The sequence below is a fragment of the Hyposmocoma kahamanoa genome, unplaced genomic scaffold (genome assembly GCF_003589595.1).
Source record: "Hyposmocoma kahamanoa isolate Upper Pololo Valley unplaced genomic scaffold, ASM358959v1 102, whole genome shotgun sequence".
Classification (NCBI taxonomy): domain Eukaryota; kingdom Metazoa; phylum Arthropoda; class Insecta; order Lepidoptera; family Cosmopterigidae; genus Hyposmocoma; species Hyposmocoma kahamanoa.
Window position 1 is genome coordinate 6,818,218 of NW_020653337.1, and position 24,343 is coordinate 6,842,560.

At 37.0% G+C, this 24,343-nt stretch overlaps 2 protein-coding genes across 7 annotated transcripts in view; one reads left to right on the top strand and one right to left on the bottom strand.

Moving 5' to 3' along the window:
• The first annotated feature begins 7,105 nt into the window (after positions 1-7,105).
• On the top strand, positions 7,106-8,997 carry LOC113237334. 2 transcript variants are annotated; one of them, XM_026473760.1, is made up of 2 exons: positions 7,106-7,612; positions 8,912-8,997. In XM_026473760.1, the coding sequence occupies exons 1-2, from the start codon at positions 7,299-7,301 to the stop codon at positions 8,949-8,951; spliced, it is 354 nt and encodes a 117-aa protein (XP_026329545.1). In that variant the 5' UTR covers positions 7,106-7,298; the 3' UTR covers positions 8,952-8,997. The 2 variants fall into 2 exon arrangements, with proteins under 2 accessions (XP_026329545.1, XP_026329537.1); XM_026473752.1 differs by having other exon boundaries at positions 8,855-8,965.
• A 12,301-nt stretch (positions 8,998-21,298) lies between these two features.
• The window catches only part of LOC113231694 (sodium bicarbonate cotransporter 3), a 111,535-nt gene continuing 108,490 nt past the window's right edge, over positions 21,299-24,343 (bottom strand). For all 5 annotated transcript variants that reach the window (XM_026466171.1, XM_026466198.1, XM_026466189.1 and 2 more), the window contains 5 exons: positions 22,936-24,005; positions 22,697-22,849; positions 22,435-22,584; positions 21,687-22,352; positions 21,299-21,601 (listed from right to left, as the gene is read on the bottom strand). In XM_026466171.1, the coding sequence (XP_026321956.1) occupies positions 21,314-21,601; positions 21,687-22,352; positions 22,435-22,584; positions 22,697-22,849; positions 22,936-24,005 (2,327 nt within the window). In that variant the 3' untranslated portion in view covers positions 21,299-21,313. The remainder of the gene's footprint in view (positions 21,602-21,686; positions 22,353-22,434; positions 22,585-22,696; positions 22,850-22,935; positions 24,006-24,343) is intronic.

Consider the following 24,343-nt stretch of genomic DNA (forward strand, 5'->3'; position numbering starts at 1 on the left):
GTGCCCTGCCCACTGGCACTACAACTTGCTAATCCTTCGAGCTATGTCGGTGACTTTCGTTCTTCTACGGATCTCCTCATTTCTGGTTCGTTTACGTAGAGAAATGCCGAGCATTATTCGCTCTATAGCTCGTTGAGTGACTTAGAGCTTTTGTATGAGGCCCATAGTAAGTGACCACGTCTTAGAGCCGTAGGTCATCGCTGGCAACACGCACTACTTGAAGACTTGTCTTCAAGGATTGCGGTGTTGCAGATAAGAAGATGTCCCAGAGCTTCCCGAAAGCTGCCCAACCGAGTCGGTTTCGGCGATTGACCTCTTTCTCGAAGTTAGCCCAAGCTATTCCAACGATTCTGCCATGACCACGATATCGTCAGCAAATCGAAGGTGAGTGATGAACTCGCCATTGATGTTGATGCCGAGTCCTTTCCAGTTCAGTAACTTGAAGGTATCTTCCAATGCATTGGTGAACAGTTTCGGAGAAATGACGTCTCCCTCTCGCACTCTTTGCAATTGGATAGGCCTTGTGTACTGGTCCTGTAGTCGAACTGGCATAGTGGCGTCTCTGTACAAATACTTCTATGTATCAATAGTCAATGTGGCACCGTTGTAGAGACTAGCACCGCCCAAATCTCGATCGAATGAAAGGCTTTCTCATAATCCACAAACACTAAGAATAATGGCAGGTTATACTCCTCTGTCTTTTGTATAACCTGCTGCAGCGTGTGGATGTGGTCTATGGCACAGAAACCCTTTCGGAAACCGGCTTGTTCGGGGGGCTGGAAGTCGTCGAATCTGCGCGCGAGACGGTTCGTGATCAGTTTATAAACGTGGCTTAGAAGCGAGATGGGCCTGTAATTCTTCAATAGAGTGTTATCTCCCTTTTTGAAGAAGAGTATCACCACGCTCCTGGCGTAGAATCTTCGAGCAAGACTGAATTAAAGAGTCTCTGAAGGACTCTTAGTACCGATGTTCCACCCGCTTTCAGTAGCTCGGATGTAATTCTTGCACTTGGGGATACTTTTCTGTGCTATACATTGGAGGGTTTTAGACCATTTCCCCGTCACGCTGGTCCAATGCGTTTTGGCAGGTCGCCTCGTCGGTAGGAGCAGGATGTACCGCGTGCAGGTGAGGTTGGCTATTGAGCACCGTAGGTGTTGGGTGGCGCCCCTTACATGCCTTCTTTCGTACTTGGACCTAAAATAATAATATTTTTCGGATATGAAACTATTATTAAAAAGACATTAAATTCGATAGATGACGTCAACCCATGCTTTTTCGGACTTTTTAAAATCGCTATATTTACGGTAAACCCCCTCAAAACTTACGTAACCAGGCGGTCTCAACAACTTCTATCGTTTTTCTGTTATCAAAAAAAAAAAATATAAATCACTTTGATGACTTACTTAGTGAGTCAGTTTCCTTAGGACAACACCGTATTCCATCAAAAATTATATAGCAGTATACTAGGTTTTTACGCGCCAAATCGTAATTTGAATGTTTGATAGAGGTTTGCTAGATTTATTGTGGCAGTCATTGACTTACAAATAAATGGACGACGGGTCTAATACAAAAACCACGAAAAAAATGTCCTAAGTCAACCTATTTAAACGTAGTGACATGTAAAGGAATATGAAAAAGTTAAAACGTTGAATTTAAATTGTAATGTCATCGCAGTACTGTCTAATTTTGCTTGCTTCGCTGTCAGTCGAACAAACGAAGACTAAAGCGTGAATGACGCTCTGTATACGATTTTAACGCCCTATAAGTTCGGACACTTTTTAGCGCGGACCCGACGTCCATATAATTGTAAGTCAATGGTGGCAGTGCTAGCTTTTTTCGTAGGTTGGTTATATCCTCCTAGGATACCTCTCCATCGCGGGGGCCAGACTTCTACCGGCTAAAACCCCACGGTGGCTTTCTCGGATGCTCTAGTGGGCGGGATCCCGGATCCCGGATCACTTGAGGGATCCTTTGCGTGTCGGAACCCCACAGCACCTAGAAGGAGCTACGTCCTCCCCCTTCTCTCCTCACCACGGGATCGGCCCTCTCCCGACCACACTCGGCCCTCTCCCGACCACACTCGGCAACCTGAAGCATCACCGCATCACAGAAGGAGACCACTGCCTCTTGGGACTCTTGTTCCGCCAGCATAGCCGCTACCAAGCCTGGCGGAGGTAGTTGCATGCAAAGCTAAGGAAATACGTAGTGAATACCTAGTGATGTGCTACACTGTGGATACGTGCGGGGGTGAAGGGCGAAATACATATTTTACATAGCTTAGCGGGATCGTTGGGTTAGTTTCGTTAGCTCGGTTAGCTTAGTGTGCGATACTCGTTACTGGATAGTAATGGTATAAGTAGAACGTGTCCCTGGTTCTGTAACCCCGGTAACATTCTTTCTTACTAGATGGCACTGTACTTCAAAATACAGCGCCATCCCCATGTTGACTTAGGCTCGGGGCACTACGCGGCGACTGTCCTGGCGCGGTTTCCCCCACTGGACATTCTGGCGGAGATGAACGCACGTATTTGTATGGAGATAAACGCGCGCGCCTCCGCCAGGCGGAGGAAGCTGCGCCGCCGTAAGTGCGGTGGCAGGAGCGCCGATAGGCGTTCGAGAAGTGGCGCGAGAGGCTGGAACAGCCGTGGAACCTCGAAGCCTGGTTGAGCCAGCGGAAGTGCGTTACCACCTTCCGACTGACACTGCTTCGGTGAGTATCTGAATCGGATCGGACGCGAGTCGACGAGACAGTGCCACCACTGTGGGAGGGACCAGGATTCGCCTAGCACATGTTGGAGGAGTGCCGCGCATGGACCTCCGAGCGGAACATCCTGGTTGCCCGGATCGGGCGAGATCTCTCTCGGCCAGGCATAGTAGCGGCTATGTTGGCGCATCAAGAGTCCCATGAGGCAGTGGTCTCCTTCTGTGAAGCGGTGATGCTTCAGAAGGAGGTCGCCGAGCGTGATCGGGAGAGGACCGATCCCGCTCGGCGGCGGCGTACCTTCGCGGCTGCAGGCGATCGGAGCGGGGGCTTCGTTCGCCAGTAAATTAGGCAGCCGCGAGGAGGACGACGGGGCTGTGTGGCCCGCTTCGTGACGAGGGGGAGGACGTAGCTCCTCCTAGGTGCTGGGAGGGTTCCGGTTCGCAAAGTCGACCCCGGATCCTTCCCACTACAGCACCCGAGAAGACCTCCGTGGGGTTTTAGCCGCCCCCGCGGCGGAGAGGTATCCTAGGAGGATTTCCCCACGCAAAAAAAAAAGAAGTATGAATTGAAGATGCCCCGGCTACGTGAGCTAAGTTAGCTTAGCTTCGTTCGCGATGTGGCCTGTGCTTAATAATTATCTCGAGGTACTTGTTTATTTTGTTTGTTTATTTATTCAATTTACTCGTTTTTATCGTAAAAATAAGTGTGAAAGCTATGCTGCCCTCCTTATCACAGCTAACTTAATCGATATTTGCTAGAAGACGTCGGTTCGAGTCCGGCCGGATCGAAGGAATTTTGTCTAAGGGTCGTATTCCAGAACTCTACTCAATGCTCAAGTCAGGATCTGAGAGTCGTATTCTAGAACTCTACTCAATACTCGAGTCAGGACCTGAGTATTGCAGTGAGCACTGAAAATCATACTCAAGTCCTTGCCATTAGGGTCGTATTTCCAGTGCTTGAAATCATACTCAAGTCTGCTCAAATCCTGACTTGAGCATTGAGTAGAGTCCTGGAATACGACCTTTTGTATGATTTCAAGCACTGGAGATACGACCCTAATGGCAGGGACTTAAGTATGATTTCGAACTTTAAACTATACTCAAATCCTGACTTGAGCATTGAATAGAGTTCTAGAATACGACCCTATGTGTTCGATCTTTGTGTTAATTGTTATAACAAACTAGCGGAGGAATTTCACAAAAGATGATTCAATATCAGTGGTGAAACATCCTGACATTCAATAAAACACTTAATTACAGTGAATAGCGACATCTCTAGCCAAGGCTGGTAGCTGTAAAGGTACCTAACTGGGTGACGTTTACTTTCATAGATGACGCTACGGTCGTCGTCGTAAAAAAAGTCGTTGAAAATCAAATGCAGATGCAACAAGCACATAGGAAAATTCGTGAAGTCCGTGGTTCGTTGTTGTATGATTTTTTCCTTACTTAGCATAGCGTCTGCCACGGTTTGCTAGGAGACGTCGTCGGTTCGAATCCGGCCGGATCGAAGGAATTTTTTCTATGTGTTCGATCTTTGTATTATAACAAACTAGTGGAACAATTTCCAAAAAAAAAACAATTTTTTTTTGGGAATGTCATGGAGGTTGGAACTTGTGGTGAAACATTCTGACATTCAATAAAAATTTAATTAATCGATATTTTTAGCGAAATGTACTTATTAATGTATCTGGATTCAGCGAAACAAGACTTACAACACCCTATAAGCGGTTTTTTTATATCTTATTTAGTTTCAGTTTTATTGTTAGTTACGATGAGAAGCGCAGTATGACTGCCACGGAAGCGCATTGTTCTTCACGGATACCCCATCAGCATACTCCCAAAATTTCGTCGATGCCATCTTAGACTATGGAAACTAATTCTTTTATTTTTTTCCATCCTCTAAGGATGCCATTGGCACAAAATTCTATATTCTATTCAGTCTGGGCAGTTAAATTACCTTATGAAAAAAATTTTTCCATCCTCTAAGTGAACAAAGCACTTCTTCACGAATCTTCACTTTTTGTGGTCAAAACCACAGACCTACTTCCATGGTCAAAACTATATCTATGGTCAAAATCCTTGCAAAGTGTATTAAGTGTTTAAAATACCAACATTGGTCTATGATACATATAATTATTTTAGTTTATGGTTAGAATAAAGCTTTAAAATTAGTATTTTCCGTAGACGGAGAGTATTTTCCTTGTATTTTCAAAATCTCTATGACACAGTAAAGAGTATAAAAATGACAAAGATGACTGCGAGTCTTAGAGGATGGAAAAAAATAAAAGAAAGGAGCTGCCCTAAGTACAGAATCAACGTGCATATTACCAAAATTTGAAAGTTACAAATGGCGGATTTCTTTAGTGTTGTACCATAATCTATCGATAAGTCAAGTCGACAAGTCATCGACATGCAAATGTATGGCTTGAATTTTTGTTTCTTTAGTTTACTGTAACCAAAGTATGCCTAAACATACACAAGTCTGATAATTTAATCTCGAGTGGTGTATTATTATAAATGTCAACACACATTTTTAAACTTCAAAAAAAATTTATTTTCAACATTACAACTGGTAACTTATTTAGTAAAAGTCACCAAACTGCTGTGCAGTTTGTTGGCGACATGCGCATTCTTGCTTAATTATACCTACTTTACTTGTATTTGACATTACGTAGTATTAATTGTACTTACTAAATAAAATATAAAAATTACTTTAAGAGGTACGCCTTTAACCTACATTTTAGTACATATTTACATAACGTCTTTTAACTAACCGTCAAGTACAAGTCTATTCAGGTTTCTGCGGATTCTAGTATTCCCGTTAATTCCCGGGCTTTCTTAAGCAAATGAATCTATCAAGCAATTTTAACACAGAAATAATGGAAGTAGTTGTAAAAATCAATTATCGGAAATCAACAATTATCATGTACTAGCTTTTACCCACGACTTCGTCCGCGTACAATTTTTATACAAATGAAAAATATTCAAGTATGAACCAAATCGCACCACGTGTTAAAAAGTTACCTTACAAACTTTATTACCCCATTTCGCCGCATTTTTTAAAAACTGTCATGCCATTTTTTTACTATTTTTATTGTAAAATATTTATGCAAAGTTTCGTCTTTGTAATTTCAAGGAATATTATTTTTCATGCAAACGTTTTTAACCGTTTTCGCCCTCTTAGGGGATGAATTTGAAAAATCCGTTCTTCGTACTCCTTCACTAAATAAAATTAACATACCCTCAAGTTATCATGTTCCAGTACTTACAGTTTTTGCTATGCGTCCATTTACCAGTGAATTGCTCTGGACCGTACTCCTTTAAATATGTATATAGATTTACAAAAACCAAATTATTTTAAAAAATAAAAACCCGACTGCAAAATTATTTACCAATAAACCTAATGATGGAATAGCATTGTCATGTAATCTAGTTACATTTAAAGTTCTGTTAAAATTTGACTCTTCAAAATGAAGCGAACAAATGAAGATGGTCTTTGATCCAACGTTTATATTCGGCAGTCCTATGATTTCCAACCATTCTTTCTTCCTTTTTTCATTTGTAGGAAAACTTGAAATAATAATAATGAAACAATAAAAACCTCATAGTGAATTGTTTTAATAACAGAATATCGATAATCTGTATGCTTACAAGATCAACACTATCTCAAAATAATCGTTAACAACAATCATCAAAATATACAAACAAACAGGCAATCTAAAGTAACAAAAGCAAAATTTGGCAAGATTTATAAATAAACTACTTAAATAAGTCTAATTACATAAAATATTCGGGCTATTGTGTGATTTATAGACAAAAAAATAACACATGCCTGTGCAATGTAACATTCGATTGATTTGCAGTTTTTCTAAAGCCGCATCCTTTAATGCTGCAGCGTCGCATTTTTATTAATACCTAATTATTCTCACTGTCAATATTTTTGTCCAATTTAATTATAATACATGTGAATAATTCAATAATACATTTGGAAAAACATTTGTTTTGACATTTGATGTACTTCCCTTTGATAACGGTATCATGTACCTCATGTACTTGAAATGGCCACGGTTGGCATTTAAAATGACGTTACGAATTTTCGATTCCCGTGTTTGACACAGACCAATGTAATGCTATCTCTTTTGGCTTAAGACGGCACGTAATAGTTAAACAAAGACAATAATATGTTTATGTTTTCGACGTCGAAATGCATCATATACATATAACGTCTGATTTATATATGTCAACGTAACATGTCCTTTAGTTTCCATAGTCTAAGCTGCGAGTAATTGTAAACAAACCTGGCACAGGGGCTTAGGACACCGTGATCAAACAGAAGGCAGAAACATCATTCGATGGGGCTTACTAAATAAATGTAACGGTTTCATTATCTTCTAGTCTCCGTATTCCTAGTATCCTTAGCATGACAAAATAACGGCATTAAATCTTGTACGCATAGATTATGTCTGTTGATCACATAAATCTGTTATGCCATCCATTCACACGCCATCCAGGGTTTGAGTTTCTTTTCAAACGACACGAGGAAGGCTGCTACTATGGAGTAGGTATGTCCCTAGTTAACCAATAAAGATAAAAAAATGGTTGATTTGATTAATGACAAATCCACTCCAAAGGATGAGGTTTCTCAAAGCCCAGCTCTAATGGCTGAATTTTATGTCGAGCCTGTTCTAAAGAATGACGTTAACAAACTAATTCTAAAGGATGAAACATATGATCAGACAGTTCTAAAAGTTGAGGCTAAAGACGAGACAGTTCTAAAGGCCACGACTACACAGGGCATCAGCCCCAAGCCTACCATGTCTACTTCTGTATGCTACAAGTTATCAGCTGACACACGGCCTGAACATGACGTATTCACAAGCGAATGTCGGGAACGATGCGGTATTTTAAAGTAAGTATCATTTAATGGCATAACGTCGCCTTACTTTCTCAGACTCTTATCTTAAAGCACAAGTTACTGGAATGCAAAAAATGGATTGTACCTATATACAAATTTTGCACGCTGATTACACATCACATTTCCTTCATATTAACACACTGGTTTTTACCTATTCTTAATCCAAATTAACCCCCTTGATAAGAAATTTAAAATAAATAGAAACTTTTACCACCTGAATAATCACTTTTTCTAACATACGAGTTTAAGGTTTGTATTCTAGAACTGTGCTCAATGCTCAAGTCAGGATTTGAGCAGACTTGAGTATGATTTCAAGCACTGGAAATTCTACCCTAATGGCAAGGACTTGAGTATGATTTTCAGTGCTCACTACTCAATACTCAAGTCCTGACTTGAGTATTGAGTAGAGTTCTGGAATACGACCCTAAGAAAGTAAGGCATCGATAAGGTGTCAAATACGCTGCATGTAAAATGAAATATTTTGCACGACTACTTAATAATTTTAAAGAACGTTTCGGGTTTTTTTTTTAAATCTTTATTTATTTAGGGACTTTGATCGTTATTAAGCATGTGAGCCCCATTAGTAAAAAGGTACATCAAGAAAACACTTAATACTTAGTCATTTGATACGGGTAGATGTCACGCGTCCGCAGCAATCGTATGACGTCGTCGGTAGAAATCGGAAAAGTTGCCCCACCGAGCAATGTATAGCGATCCGAGTATAATGCGATCCGTCCAATGCGTGCGCTGCGGATCTGTGGATACATACCTTTAAACGCCCCTCATTAAATCTGTATCAAGGCTTCCCACGAGCCCGCGCTACTGGTCCATACATGCTAGCCAGCGCTGACACTGTTCCCATAGCGCATTGGGAAGCCAGCTTAACAAACCGACTTATCCAAAGAACAAAGTGCGATGTGATTATACAGCGAAAAGAGGTTGAAACATAATCTCGTAATTCAAAAGGCCTATATAAAGATGTTTTCAGATTTTTTTATGTATTTATTATTTCGTTTCGGAAATATAAAATCGAACAACAGTCGATCTTGACTGGTTATCCGCAATCAAGAACAACGAACGAAACGTACAATGTCCCGAGAACAAGCAGCAATTTGCACATACTAGGTCTTTGTTCTACGGATGAGTCGAAACACATTAATTACACTGAAGTGCAACCGTGTGTGGTCATTTCTAACAGCTATTTATTTTATTAAAATAAACCCTTATGTTCTTTAGATTGGTCAGTGTACTCTTCGCTTTATTGCTAATATTAGTGTTGGTGTTTACCGTAAGGACACGCAGGTCAAGAGTGACGAGATCGCCGGCATTCTGAATATACCACTATGAAGAAAGTAGCTCTGATGCGTGTACCCGTTTTGGCATGTTATTTTATTACAAATAAATAATGTTAAAAAATGTAAACTCGCTATTATTTAAGGCAGCTAATGGATTGTATGTTTGCAATTAACGTGTGCATGTTTAATCAACTGTACCTACTTACGTGGTGTGATTTCAAATGCATGCTGTCTAGATTTCAACTGCAAGTCTCGGCTGCAGTCTATGTGAAAGATGGTCCGAGAACCAAAATCATCAATTCACATTGTTAAGAGGATATAGGTACCTATGTATGATTTTCTTTTATGACTGAAAAATTTTTTTATTCAGTAACGGGAAAAGGTAACGATTAGGTACTTGAGGGTTACATGGCTAAACAAAACGCGATCTTTTCTCAACGGATTTATTTCATATTTCCACAAGTCTTGAATCTTGTAAATTTATACACAGATCATTACAAAAACAATTTTTTGTAATGATCCGTGTTTACATTTTAGATCGCAAATTTCACTTCAGAGTATATTTAGTCAGGAGTATGTTTATTGCCTTAATAAAAATCTAAGTCAGCATTTGGAATCATAAATGCTCTGAATGCAGTGACAAGGCAAGTAACATTTGTGCTTTCATTTCGATATTAATAAATACACTGATAACTGTTTGCCGCCAATGTCGACTACGTGTAGTCGGTCTCGATAAGGCCCGGCGCCTATTGGCGGGACGATATGGCATGGGATACTTCGTTAATCTCTATTATACATGCAAGTGCACACTGACGGCAAATATGCAGCGGTATCCTTAGGCGTACCATCGCGTCGCAACATCGTGCTCGTTCTAGTCATCTCTAAGTCTCTATTCAGACCAGTCGTAACGTTAAAGGTAAAAGTCTTCCGAAGCATCCCGAAGTCTGCTGAAGTGGAGGAAACCGCGCCAGGACAGTCGCCGCGTTGTGCCCCGAGCCCAAGCCAACATGGGGATGGCGCTGTATTTTGAGGTACAGTGCCATCTAGTAAGAAACAACGTTACCGGGGTTACACAACCGGGGACACGTTCTACTTATATCATCACTATCCAGTAACGAGTAATAAGTCTCATGAAGGAAGGATGTTACTATGCGTTGTGTTGTATGATGTCTCTAAATATAATAATAACTTACTGCTACTAGATAATAGGTGTCGCTAGTAAGCAGGTATTCTCTAAACTCCAATAAAACGAATTCATGTTTACCACATTTATAAAAACCCATTTATTCATACATTTGACAAACTACAAATATGTCCAAAAGTCTTACAAACACTCGTAACAAACCAGGTACAATAATAATTTTATACTTCACATTTTAATATTATTAAATACATAAGTAGATAATAAGTAGTACCTACCTACATAATACATTTTATAATACCTTGATAATTTAATGTGTAATAATAACATTAGATCTACATTGCTACTGCCTCTAAATATTTACTTAAAAATCAAAACTGTCATAATTGAATTCTTACTTAGTTATTTCATTAGGTACCTACCTAATGAAGTAACTAACTAAGCCTACATGTTAAAAAACGTAATATTATTTTTTAAACGGGACAAATACTGTTAACTACAATTTACTGTCGTCCATTTTACTCATGTACATATTTTAGGGACTCCAGTTTTTTGGCTTTGTAGTTACGTAAGATATTATCTTAGAGGTATGAAAAAAATCGTCTAATGATATTATATAGGCTGTTTTTTACTGGGACAGTAAAATCGCACAAACTGGAGGTACAGTGGAAAACAATTATAAAAAAGAAAAAAAACGAAATCATAGGTGATACAAGGAAACTCACTTATGAACTATTAGGTCTTTTTTTTTTGCGAAACCAAATTTGACGTAGTAAATTTTTTTTGTCCAACGTGAGGGATTCATAAATATAAATGACTATTTTTTTTGTAATACTGATTGACACAGTTTCTTTTAAGGATAATTTTATTGCATCGGAAGAAAAAATCGGGACAGTAGTTAGTAAAAAATAAAATATTTTTCATACGAAATATCTGCAATACCGCTTTCTTTCTTCGGAAGCAATTTAACTAATCCTTATAAGAAACTGAGTCCATCAGCATTAAGAAAAATTAGTCAGCATATTAATTTCAATTAAACAAAAAAAAAAATGGTAGGTATGTCAAAATTGTTTTCACAGTAAAAGATTTAATGTTTCCTAAGACAGTTTCCCTGTGTCTCCTATGGTTTCGAATTTCCCCATAGTCCTTGTTAAAAAAACACTATATTATTTTCTCGTTATCTGTTTACTATTTTATACATGCAGCTTTAACTATGTAAGTGTAATTATTTATTAATTTGTAAGAATACCGCTACTGGATTTAAAAAGAGTCTGTATACGGCTTACATACAAAATACAAAATGTACATAGACTTGTCTCAAAGGATGTAAAGTACAAATACTAATTTCTAAATGGTGTTATACTATTGGCACTTCGTTTGACTCTCGCATATAATTGAACTATTTTTTTAAATTCTACGTAGTTACTTAACATTCATGCAGTATTACATATGTAGTAAAATAATATTAGGTTGATTATCGTTAATTACAGGGTTCCTCCCATGATCCTTTTTATTTTCCTCGATATTTTGGAATAGTTACATTGGTTACGCGATCCACGGTCACGGGTTGGTTCTTGAGCGTGTAACTGTTCTGAAATATTAGGAAAATAAAATCGAAATCATGTAATTAGTGATATTCACGGAAATATTAAAATGTATAGGTAATACTAGGTTGATTTAGTAGTGCTTCCGGTCCGCGCGGGAACATAATGGTTCATCCTGGTACGTATGGTCAGCCTCGATAAATAATTTTTACATGGTTCATAATTACCAAGAATCGGAACATCCAGACAATTTATTTATCTAAACTTCAAGTAATACTCATAGCGCGGATAATACCTCCCTCTGAAATTCCAATTAAAAATGGAAAAACAATAAAGCAGAATTTGTAAGTACCAAATTTATTCTTTTAAATAGAATAGCGTAGTATAGTAATTGATTGTTACACGTCAAAAATATATAACAAAATATAATACAATAGAGTTGTTGATTGTTGTTGATTTGTGTATTTACTTCGTTAAAGCTTAGATTAATATACTTCGCGTATTCTAGTGCAATCAATACCCTGGCACCCTCTAGAAGGGACGGACCAAAACTGATCAAAACGGACTAATTAAAATGGTGCAAGTGTAAATGACGTTGGTAAGCAATAGTAAGTTTACTTCGCTTGCGCCGCGAGTGTCGCAGGCTCTTTGGAGGCGAAACCCTACGCGTGGTGCACAGCACATCCTGTGCACCAAAGCGTCACTTAGCAAACAACATCGGACAAGTAATTTGGAGTAATGTTAAGGAGAGTGAAAATACTGCATTAATATCGTTGTATACAAGATTTTGTTATCTATTATTGGTAATAAGCTCTTTTTATTGATAACACATAATTGTATATGCTTTGGTTGTAAAAATTTTATTGATATTCACGTTCTATTTGGACTTAAGTAACGTTTAAAAGTAAAAATAGCCAATTTTCCACGTTGTCTGCTAAGCGACGAGAGGTAAAGCCGGCACGCATAAAGATGAAGAGAGACCTTAGGATACTTTTTATTTTATTAAAGCAATATATTAATTACTGTTTCTTTTTACGTTTTCATAACGGATCTCATAGTAAAAATGCTCGTATTAATTAATTGTGTCACTCTCATGTATAGCAATTAAAAAAAAACACCTTGTATAATATTAAACTAAATCATTGACTAATTCTAAAGTTCTTTTGGACTGACAAATTAAAAGTTTTAAAGTAAATGGAGGAAGACAATATTTAATTATGTCTAACAACAATATTGCTAACAATAACAAAATTATATTAAAATCTATAATAGTGTTTCATAGAATTAAATATAAATTGATATAAAGGTAAGAATTTCAAACAAAATTTCGAACTGTAAAAAAATGTATTTACGGAAATTATGAAAACAAGTATAGATATTCATTTGGAATTCCACACGGACCGTACGGCTCTGAAATCTGCCTAATAAAACCGAAACAACTCGAAAGGCTAAATATTACAGTGAAATAATCAAAATTACATTCCGTGTAAGCGCGGAACAAAGAGATGAAAGAAAAGTGTAAAAATGCAAATGGTAAGCAGACTAGAATAAACTTAATATATTTATATTCTAGTAAGTAATATATTCTAGTTAGTGCAAGTGTCGATTCTATTGTACACAAATCTAAATATCTGTGTTATTGTATTGATCGCATGTACATCGATTACAGACGCTAATTATTATTGCCAGTTTATTCAACAGATTCAAATTCAAATTATAATGTGACATCAGAAATATCTTTTTTTTATGGTAGAATAACTCCGCGTTTGACCTCCAACTCACCCGATGGAAAGTGACGATTAGGTCGACAATGGAGCATGCACATCTAAATTTGCACATTGCAAATTTGCCTATTCACTGTCGCCTTGCAAAGGCCCAACTTATAGCGTTCAGGGACTCCATATTATTTTGTGTTAGCGCGTAATGATGTCCTTGTGACGTCATTATTTTATTGTTACTGTTACTGTCTTAATTATAATTATATTTTCAGTATCCAACTTAAGGGCATATTATTGCAGTTGAAAATTTATTTAATGTTATTAGGAATAAGATATATTTTTTTAACTGGTTGTTTTTGATAGTTGTCTTCACAATGTCACAAATTGATTTAAAAGGCAATGTGTTCTTTGCAGTTGATTTTATAAATTTGCAATTTACAAGGTTTAACTATATTCAAATGAAAATTTTATACTAAAGAATTTTTTGAATTATACAGCTTCTGCGTACTCGGATAACTAAAATCCACGGTAGTGACCCCTTTAGATTTAGGAGGTTGTCTTGATCTATCTTGTTTAAAATAAATGATAAACAAAGTTTCTTACACATTCTCCTCAGAGGAATCTGCCTTACGAATGAGTAAGTAGAATTTGATCAATGTGACGATCACAAGTATAAATTTTCTTACCAATGAAATAAAGATTATTTAGAATTTGATCTGACGTTGTTAATGTTGTATTGAAATACGAGCCATAAAATTCGATTACACGAATTTCATCGTCATCATCATTGTTTCAGCCGAAAAAGTTCTACAGCTGGACGTAGGTCTCTCTCAAAGGTCGTCATAAGGACTGGTCGTCACTTTCATCAGATGATCGGTCCTTATTCCGTACATCAAGTTTTTAATTTGGCAAAATTAGGCACTAATTTGACGCTTATAGGAGCGCCATATAATGTTTAGAAGTGGAGCTGCAGCGCGTCGCAGTCGCGACTCGTGCGCGCCACTTTTGCAGACTAGATATTGTATGAAAATTTGGTGGCTGCCGCACCCCTGCAGCGCTTCTGTAAGCGTATTATTTAAAGATGACGCATTGTTAAGTTGACATTCATTTTACCTTCTTTATTATTTTTATAGTACATTGTGTATTAAGGGCGATAAATAAAGAATTACGAAACTATTGAAAGCTCGAAGTCGAAGACTGAGGCTTACATTCATAATTCCCATACTGCCCGTGAAACATAGAATGTTTTGCATCACTGCACGTAAATAGTATGATTGCAGGCAGGCTAACTTGACTATAATGCTCCAAATAAAACCCTCGGGCCTTTTTTCTTCTCATTACAGTCGTGGTCGTGTCGTGAGAAGAAAAAAGGCCAGAGGTTTTATTTGTGGCATTATAGTCTAGTTAGCTTATATGCAATCATACTACAAGTACGATGCAAAAATTATAACAATTTTTAGATCTCTCAAATTAGTATAGAAGTTTAGAAGTATGCTCTACAGAATCGATACTTGTTGCATATACTTTTATTCCTATAATTACAGTTCACATCCCTGGCTGTCTACTTAATTACATTGAAGTACTTTGTGCATTTTGTTGCTACATTAAATTAAAATAACAATGTTTATTTTCTAACGCGACATAAATATATATATTCCTAAGTGACGGATACACGTAAATAAGATTTTAAAGCCATCTAAGAGAAAATTTAAAGAAAAAGAGAATGAATTACAAGATTCAGTGTGACTTAGACCGAAGTTTCAGCAGAGATACAGTTTTTCTTTGATTCTGTTTTTTTAATACCACCAGTCCACGACTCCTTTCTCCTTATGATGTCGCTCTGGAAATTTTCAGAGGACATGAGGCTTTAAGGCACGTTCTCGTACTGTATTATGCCAGTTGCCGTATACCAAACGAACCTCTACTTACGAGTACCATTCGATACAAATGATACTTCATATACACATAATAATTAAAGGTGAATAATACACTCGCAACTGAAATTGACACAGAAAAAGAAGTATTCCACAGGAATTTGCATATTAAAATTTTAAAAGCGGATTATTTAAAGAACACAACACAGATCATGCAAGGGTGTTGAGAGAAATACCTATGTACAAAAAGTGTTTTTTTTTTTACAGTTATAAACCACACAGTGTGTTACTATGTAATATAAGATTGTATGTTTTAAATTCGCTCGTAGTTATTCTATATAAGATACATGACACCGTCTTACTATTAAAATTTCACATGTCCACCATTTTTCGTAATCCACTTTTTCAGGTTGCAATTTACAGAAAAAAAACAGTGCATCACTTGTTAAAACATGTCCACCATGTCCGTCGTGAGCGATATCTATTAGTAAATTTCAAAAACTTCAGTTTTTAAAAACCTAATAGACTTTTTTGGAAGGTTTTTTCCCTTCTCTTGTAAAAAGCGGACATGGGTTTTTTTTAATAGCGGGCGCTGTTGAATTTTTATCAAAAAGTTAAGTATCTAGTTATTCGGAAGTTTATTTTTTGTAACATTCTGCATGGTGTACTAATGTCAACTTACATTAAACTTAAATCCGTCTTAAACCGTTCCTTAAATAATGCCAGACTGCCACGCAGAGGTCCCGGGTTCGATTCCCGGGCCGGGAGAAATATTTGTATGGCCTACATTTATTTCTCTCGTGAGTTTGGGTGTAATTTGTGGTTGTCTATGTGTGTGTCCATGGCACCCGCGACACAGGGTTTCCCTACTGCGTGGCTAAGTTGAGTGTGTGCGTTATTATTATTAAATTGATAACTCTTAACGCAAGACGTGAAGGATGTCTTTTGCATTGCAAGCATTGACTTACAAATAAATGGACGACGGGTCTAATACAAAAACCACGAAAAAAATGTCCCAAGTCAACCTATTCGAAATTTAAATTGTAATGTCATCGCAGTATCGCGCTGTCAGTAGAACAAATGAAGACTAAAGCGGAGTTTCGCGCTCTGTATACGATTTTAGCGCCTTACAAGTGCGGACACTTTTTAGCGCGGACCCGACGTCCATATAATTGTAAGTCAATGATTGCAAGCATTGGTTTAAGACATACTTAAGTTTAGTGCTAGTGGACATATGAGTAGAACTGTAGAAAAGGAATACATAATTAAAAAATATTTAGGACGCTTAAAGCTCACGTCACCTAATGTTTTATACAGTATTGAAACTTAAGTCAAATGCAAATTAAAACAGTGCCAGTATAAATAACTCTAAATGGAAATGTACAGACATTAAAATATTTAAAAAAACTCTGCGTCACATTAAAATGCCAGTCTCTGCACAACCATAAAAACCTATGTGTAATGTACAAAGATTATTGTTACTACCTTAGTACAAAATATATGGAATTTTTTTCGCTAGGGAAATTACAGGCACATGGCACTTGTCAACTTATGTCTCAGGGTGACAGACGCAGTGGCAGTGCCCCTAAGATCTTTTCGATTTAAAACTCTATGTGGCAGTGCACCTGTTATGGATAGGCGTGTTGCTTATCAGCAAGCGCACGACTTGTTCCTCCCGTGGACTTTGTTATATAAATATATAAATTTGTCTTGTTTTTTTTTGGAAAGAGGGAAAGAAATTCGTATTAGAACTGCAAGTAGGGCAGGCGTAAATTTACGGAACTTTTGATGGATAAAAAAGTTGTAAAAGGTTTCATCGAACATCTAAAGGTAGTACGCAAAGGTCAACATATCTATTTACAAAAATTTTTATCCATCTGGGGCAACTGTACTGGCATTTACACTCCTACATTGTTTTTAAATACATATTTTTTAAATTTCTATTAAGTATTTTTTATAGAAAGTAATTTGGCCAAAAGTGTTTTATTTATTAATTTGTAAAAAGAACTTTCACAAGTAATGACAACTTTATATAGAATTGATTTTATTAATAGTCGCAACGGAATATGAGAGAGGTGTTGTCGGGCGAACGGACTGACAGCATAATTAGATTTTTAACTTTCCCTTGTCTTCTCCGCACTTCGAAAGGTGGGGTCAAAGGCATCCGACGCTCTATTGTTTAAATTGCAGTGCTTGATTTTTTTAAATTTCATTACATTCTGGTCTGAAGTCACATTATTGCATTCTTGTGAAACAAAAGGCCAACGGTTATTTACTAGTTTAATTAACGTCTTGAAATATTGAGTTCACCTACTTTCTATTCCATTTAAAGGATTTCTAAAATAGGTAATATAATACTAAAATAACACTCCACATTCACTATCACGGTAACCACAAACGTCTTTATAACATCTATCCACATTTAACAAACCTTAAGGACACCTTCAAATTAGGTGCTTCTACAAACTCTGCAGTGGCGCGACTGTGGTGCGGCTTAAGAACAATAAATACCGTAGAAGGGTGAATTTCACTTTCCGAATTTCAATGTCACTTTTTGAGTGATTTTTGAAAAACCCGTTTTTCTTTTGGTTTTAAGATCTTAAACGTACAAATAAGTTCAAACAATGTCAATAATTATAAAATCACAGAAATATTTAAGTTAAATACAACTAAAAACGATATTTTAGGTCACACGAATGAGATTGCAGTAACACGAATGATTTTCTCATAAACATAAATGAAAAAGACGGCACAGTAATGAGAAATTATTATTACAACACACATCGTTCACAAAAGAACATTTAACATGTAACAAATATTTTAATATAACTTCTTGTATCAAAATCCTTCTCATCCATGTCAGACCATCTATCTATCTATACGTAATGAATAAATAAATCTAAATAAGTATTTCGTTAATGTCATATAAACTTTGTTGTACATCAATATATCATCATCACCACCATCAACATCATCATCATGATCACCATTATCATCAGCATCATTACCATTCACATCATCATCACAATCATCGTCATCATCACTACAATCATCACCGTCATCACCGCCACCGTCATCATCGCCATCACTACCACTACCACCATGTAATTGTTATATTTCAAGTAAATGTTTGGCTTAAAGTACATATTTAAATTAAAAGTAAACAAGAATGAGAACGACAATAATGATATTTGGATACATTTTTAATTGTCATGTATGTAAAATATGCTGGATCGTTATAAAAGTGCATGGATTTTAAAGTTCCCTTTGTCTAATTGATGTACAATAAACTTTACAAAACTATTACTTATTATTTATTTAGCTTTATATGAATGAGAACGATTTAGTCATTAGCGCTGAAATTGGTATTTAAGTCGATTTTATGCTAGAACGGAGATGCACAGGTTACTTCACTGTGTACACTCCAATCCAACAGGAGCCCCTTCTCACGTGTGCGAAGGGTGAAGGTGATGCGGTATGAAATTTTGTTATTAGGAGGCTTTTAGTTGAATTGACACTAATGATAAGAAAAATTGAAACACATTTTGTATTCCCGAGAAAACATGTTTGTTTATAATAAATTGGAAAGTTACGGTATGTATTTGACGTGTAAGTTATTAGAGTTTATCCTCGATGGGTAATATTGCGATTTCCAAGCGTGTTTAATTTTTTCTTCTTTTCTTAAAATTAGGACGACGTGGAACCGGCTCTCATGAATGAGAAATTGCCCACTTTTTTAATTTTTATTTATTACTGTGACGTAGTAAAATAGTCTTTTTATGTGTAACACAGACTAAGTAAGCAAGCAATCATATTAAATAAATAATGCTTAGCATTCATGTAATAACATAAAAGTTATTGAAAGGGACACTTTTTTGGAGATTATCTGAAAACGACTCAGAAGGGCTAGAGGGCGGGGACGCGTGCCAACAGTACGCGCAGTTCCACATACTTGTGGCCTAGCCTTAGCGAAAGTAAAGGAAGGACCCGGCCATATAAATGCATTAGAAGTAGAAAATGAAATGTTTTTTTTAACTCATTAATAAAAACTACGAATAATCCATAACGATTTCTTTCCTGAATCAGAGGATGCACCCAGAATCTTTTAGGCCTTCTTCTTTTAATTCTTCGATGAAGTAATAAAAGATGAGTCCATGGCGACGTCTGAGACTTAACTGACGATCTCAATCGATCGTAAATAACCGCGCGCCTTGCGATCCTCTCCCGCCAAGTTTGCCGGCCGTTCCGTAACCGCGGCGGCTACGTGACCGCACAAACCTGCGGTATCGTGAGTGTTGAAATAAAGCGGGCGCGGGTCAAAACCGCTTCGTGAGTTCTGTTTCTTAGTTTTCGTGATAGCAGTTCTGAAGAGTCGATACTACCTGCGCTCGAATTCAATTTTTTTATTTTTCATTTTGCTTGGGTCGAGCGGCAACGTTGACTTTACGTCAGAATTTATTTTTTCACAAACGAAATTAAAGCCATATGAAAAATTTTGTATAGACATTACATAAATATGTATAAACATTGTATAGACGTGTTCTATTTAGTTCAGTTGATATAAAAAGAATCACTGCTATTGAATACAGCGGTTTTCTTGTAAAATTTAGAGATAAGTTTGTGTTTTTTTTTGCTATCGTGATTTGTGTTTTTACACTGTATAGTAATCAGTGTGTATCCTCAATTTTACTATATATCTTTTTCAGCAACCAAAGCCGTTGTATAGACTCATAAGGTACTTCGATTGTTTTTTCTTCGACAGCCACGCCACTAATAATTTTCATACATTATCTAGTCTGCAAAAGTGGTGCGCGGGTGGCGCGACCGTAGCGGGACCGTAGCGCTTCAGTTGCGCTTCTAAATATAGTATGAAAACTAGTAGTGACGCAGCAGCTGCCGCGCCACAAACGCGTTACTGCAGTGCTTCTACAAGCGTCTGTTTTGAGGGCGCCCTGACCCTTATTTATTTACTTTAAAAAACAATCGTCTTGTAAAAAGTTACAAATTTCAATCATTTGAATTAATTCTGCTAGATAATTTTTGTGTCTAGGTTCGACCGTCCCAAGAACACCAACATTTTTAAAATAAAAGGCACTCTCCTGACCGAGTATCACTCCGATTTTTGACATCTGAAGCGTGTTACCGAATCGGATCCAACCCTAGATGTTTGTATATATTGTGTTGTGTATGATCGTCACACGCTCTATAAATTACTAGATAATCTTAGGAGTATACACAGAAACGTAAATCAGGAAGTATCTACAAGAGTGCTAAAAGTAAAGGGACCTACATGCTGTACGGTGCATGCCATGCCGTGACACGGATTCATGCTCAGAATTTGGTGTCACTAATGCACACCTTTACGCTAGGATCATCCTCTTCTACCTCCGCCATAGTTGAGAGACGTCGTTCCATTTCTGATTGTGCGGTTTTGGATAGTTTCTTATGTTTGTTACTGTCATATAGAAAGAAAATCATGTTATTTTACAGTTAGGTAGTTAATTTGGTGCTTTAATGATCAGCCATTATTTTGGCCGCTTTTCGAGTCCAAATTTCTGGATAATCTCAGTGCGTTGGACCTTGAAAAGTATTCCTTTCATAATACAATCTACATTGTCGTCGTGTAACTAATGGTACTTACCTCTTTTTGCCCGCCTTTGCCTTTGTATTTTTTGATTTATTGCTATTGTTCACTTGCTTCCATATTCCAGTTTTATTCATCTCTTCAGATATGTTTATCGATGCTAAAGGTATGTTCATAATATTCCCATTTATTAAAGGTATTTGGAGATTTTCCTGGTAAGCTGGCGGGTTGCTTTTGTAGGTATCCTATAAAATACGGTGATATTTTTATTTATCGAAGTAGAAATTTGATGCAAAGCTGTATAAGTTGCGTGGATGCAGAATAGAACTTAAAAATGCTTGAATCTACTTACTTTTGACATATGAAGTCATAGGTTAAAAATTTTGTGATATAGTGGCAAGGAAAGTAAAAATGATGATGAAAATAAAATACGAGTGTATTAACAAAAACTAAGTTTATTTCAGAACAGCGGTTGCAAGGACAAAAATAAAGAGATTGCATTAGCAGAATGGGAAATAAAATGATCTGTTGAAATGAGATCAATTCCGACGGCACAGGCGAAACATCTTTGCATGCCATCCCACCTCTGCATTTCCTAGTTCATGCAATTCGTCCTGGTTCCTCTTTGTCATTTCTGGCATAACGTCATCTAGAATCTTCAGCTCTCGTCTTGTGAAAAACAGGTCCAATGACTTCCTAATGCCAATCATAACGACCAACATCAAAGGGAATAGGATTGAAGTTAGAGAGAAAGACTTTATCACCCATAGGCACACTAGACATGTCAGTTGAATCGTCGTAAAGAGATGTACTCGACGTATTGGTACCTTGAAAGAAAACAATCACAATACGTTGAAATAATTTAATCGACAACAATGAAGAATGCTCAAGATATTTTTGCATTAGTATTACCTGTCTTAGGAACATGTGGTCTGGTTGGTACTTCTGAGGCATAAACATGATTAAGATTCTGTCAAAGAACTGAAGTCCTTTTAATGAAGCTACGCCCATATAGAGAAAGACACCAAATAGCACAGGCATTGGTATTCTTTTTAAAACAGGCGTTAATACGACAGAGCACCCTATAGTTAAGAAGATTAAAATATGGGTCACTCTTTGCTCTCTGACTCCCAGGAATTGCGGTTTTTCTCCAGGAGCTGCGCATTCTGACTCCACTTTCAAAGAATTTACGTGATTGATGCTTAACACTGTCGCTGCTACGAACCAAGGCAATCCCATTATTGAGCAAATCTGTATCAAAATCGCTAGCACAAACAAGTCTAAGTGATATCCACATCCTTTTTTCAGCTTATTTTCTTTTCGATTCACAATAACGGCGGTGATTTGCTGATCCATGAATATTAGAATAGTTCCCAATAAAGCTGGCAATATTGCTGCAAGAGCCGACCAAATAGGGTTTCCTTTGAATGGTGTTATAATCCAGTTCCTAGATGGTAAAGTTGGCTTGAATTCCGCGGGTACTTCGAGTTTAGGAGTTTTGACTCCAACTTTAAAATCCAGAAACGACATTAACAAAATTGCTATGATTACAGAGAAGTCGCTTATTATTTGGCGGACCTGAAAATTTTCAATGGGGTGTCAAAACACTTTAGATAAATTTTTTGTTTATCACATTACACTATACAATGAATTGCATTACCTTAGATGGGAAGAAAAGAGAGTTCTTAAAGTCCTTCAAAATTACAGATATAATAAAAGTACCCAAGAACAATATAATGGACATCAAAAATACATCGGGCACATAAACTTTTGTATCACATCCTCCACCTGCTAAAGTTCCATTATATATCTGAAATACAAACAATAATCTATCTGTATTTTTATTTTATCCACCAAAGATTGTTAACTTGGAAAATGTGACTGCGACTTTTTATCTTTTTCAGGAAAATTTTAAAAATTACCTGACATGACTCTTTGTCAACAGCTGTCCAGTTAAATTGCTCGGGCACTCTCGAGTAATTGCTTGGCAAACAGTAGCACTCGTAATTGAGAACCTCGTCGGGGCGTGTCTTTAGAGGGTAGTTCTTTCCAATTGAAATTACATTTTCTACAGCCTGCGACATTAAAAATACATACGTATACTTTGTGTATACAGAATAACATTAACATTTTATATGCATAGATAACGTATAATACCAACCTTGTAAATGAATATGAACGCTATCAAAGTAGCAAAATTCTCCTCAGTGAATCTAGTAATGTAGCAAACCAAAGCGCTTGCATCGATTGCTACTAATATAATCAAAATAATTGTGATCCAAGTCCCAATACAGAATCTAAAGGCCATATAATCCCAACCTATTTGTTTGCAGAATTCAAATACTATAGTCTCAAATACCAACACTGGACCTGTCGATCCCAATATCGTTAATGGTTGCCCTGAAAAGAATCCATATCCCATTCCACATACAAATCCGGATATTAATGATTCCATTGCTGCCATATTTTTCCCAGTGGCTTCTCCTAAGAGTCCACCAAAAGTTATTATAGGTGATAAACACGCAAAGTAAAGGAAAATCCATGAAGCGACGCATTGTATAGCTAATGCGTCCTTGAAGTCAGACCAATACCAGGGTATCTTTCTCTTAAGATCATTCATTAAACCTCCAAATAGAACTCCAGTTCTGGATAGTCCCGACTCTTCTCTTTGTTTTTGCTCTTGTTCTTCCTCATCTGGTTCCTCCTTAGGATTATTATCATTGGGTCGTTTACGAGGATCTTGAGATGGAATAGCAGCTGGCGGTTCTATACGAATTGCTGGATCCCACTCTCCTGGAGGCAATACAGTAACAGCATCCAAAAATTCATCAATGCCTGCTAGTAAATGATCTCTCTTTTTAGCGCGGTATGCAACTTCGTGAAATATTTCATCGGACATTAATGTTGCCATTGCTCTGCCGATTTCGTGAAAACTAGAATTACTGTTTGGTGGTCCGAGCAACACGAACATAAATCGTGTTGGTACGGGGACTTCAGTTAAATCCCCCATTATTATTGCGGTTTTTAACCTTACGAATGCTGATAACGTTTTCTCGAGGAAATCAACTTCACCGACAAGAATGTTAGAGGCTTCGGCACCTGGTGGTATTTTTCTCATGAAGTTTGTATTGGACTTGTGATTCACATCTCCATTTGGCAAGTCACCTGTGCTGTGATTTCTTTGCATTGATATGCTGCTGGGACTTTTAACCATGCCTTCCTCACCGCCACCTAAAATTTGTTTATTTATTTGTAATGCAATAATAGATACATACACTATCGAAAAGCGTAACAGAAATGTAAAACGTTTTAACACTGGTCTTAAATAGTGCTCGGAATATTGAAAATAAAATAATAAGTTGATAATTGTGCTAAATATAAAGACTTGTAAAAGTTTTTAATTCCTACTGTGACAATTAATTCTTAAAAATAATAATTTAATATAACAGTAAATCTACTTTCCTAATTTCAAAATTTCGAAAAGAAGCGTGAGCGAAAGCTTTTCTATAAAATAACGCAACGTGAACAGTAGCATTTAGCCATATTTTATACGTTGATTTGCATTAAGT

What these genes read in the sequence shown, in the direction of transcription:
- LOC113237334 (XM_026473752.1), top strand. Translation starts at nt 7,299, where the DNA reads ATGGTTGATTTGATTAATGACAAATCCACTCCAAAGGATGAGGTTTCT. An exon ending in GAACGATGCGGTATTTTAAA is followed by an intron (nt 7,613 to 8,854) that starts GTAAGTATCATT and finishes TATGTTCTTTAG; the next exon opens with ATTGGTCAGTGTACTCTTCG.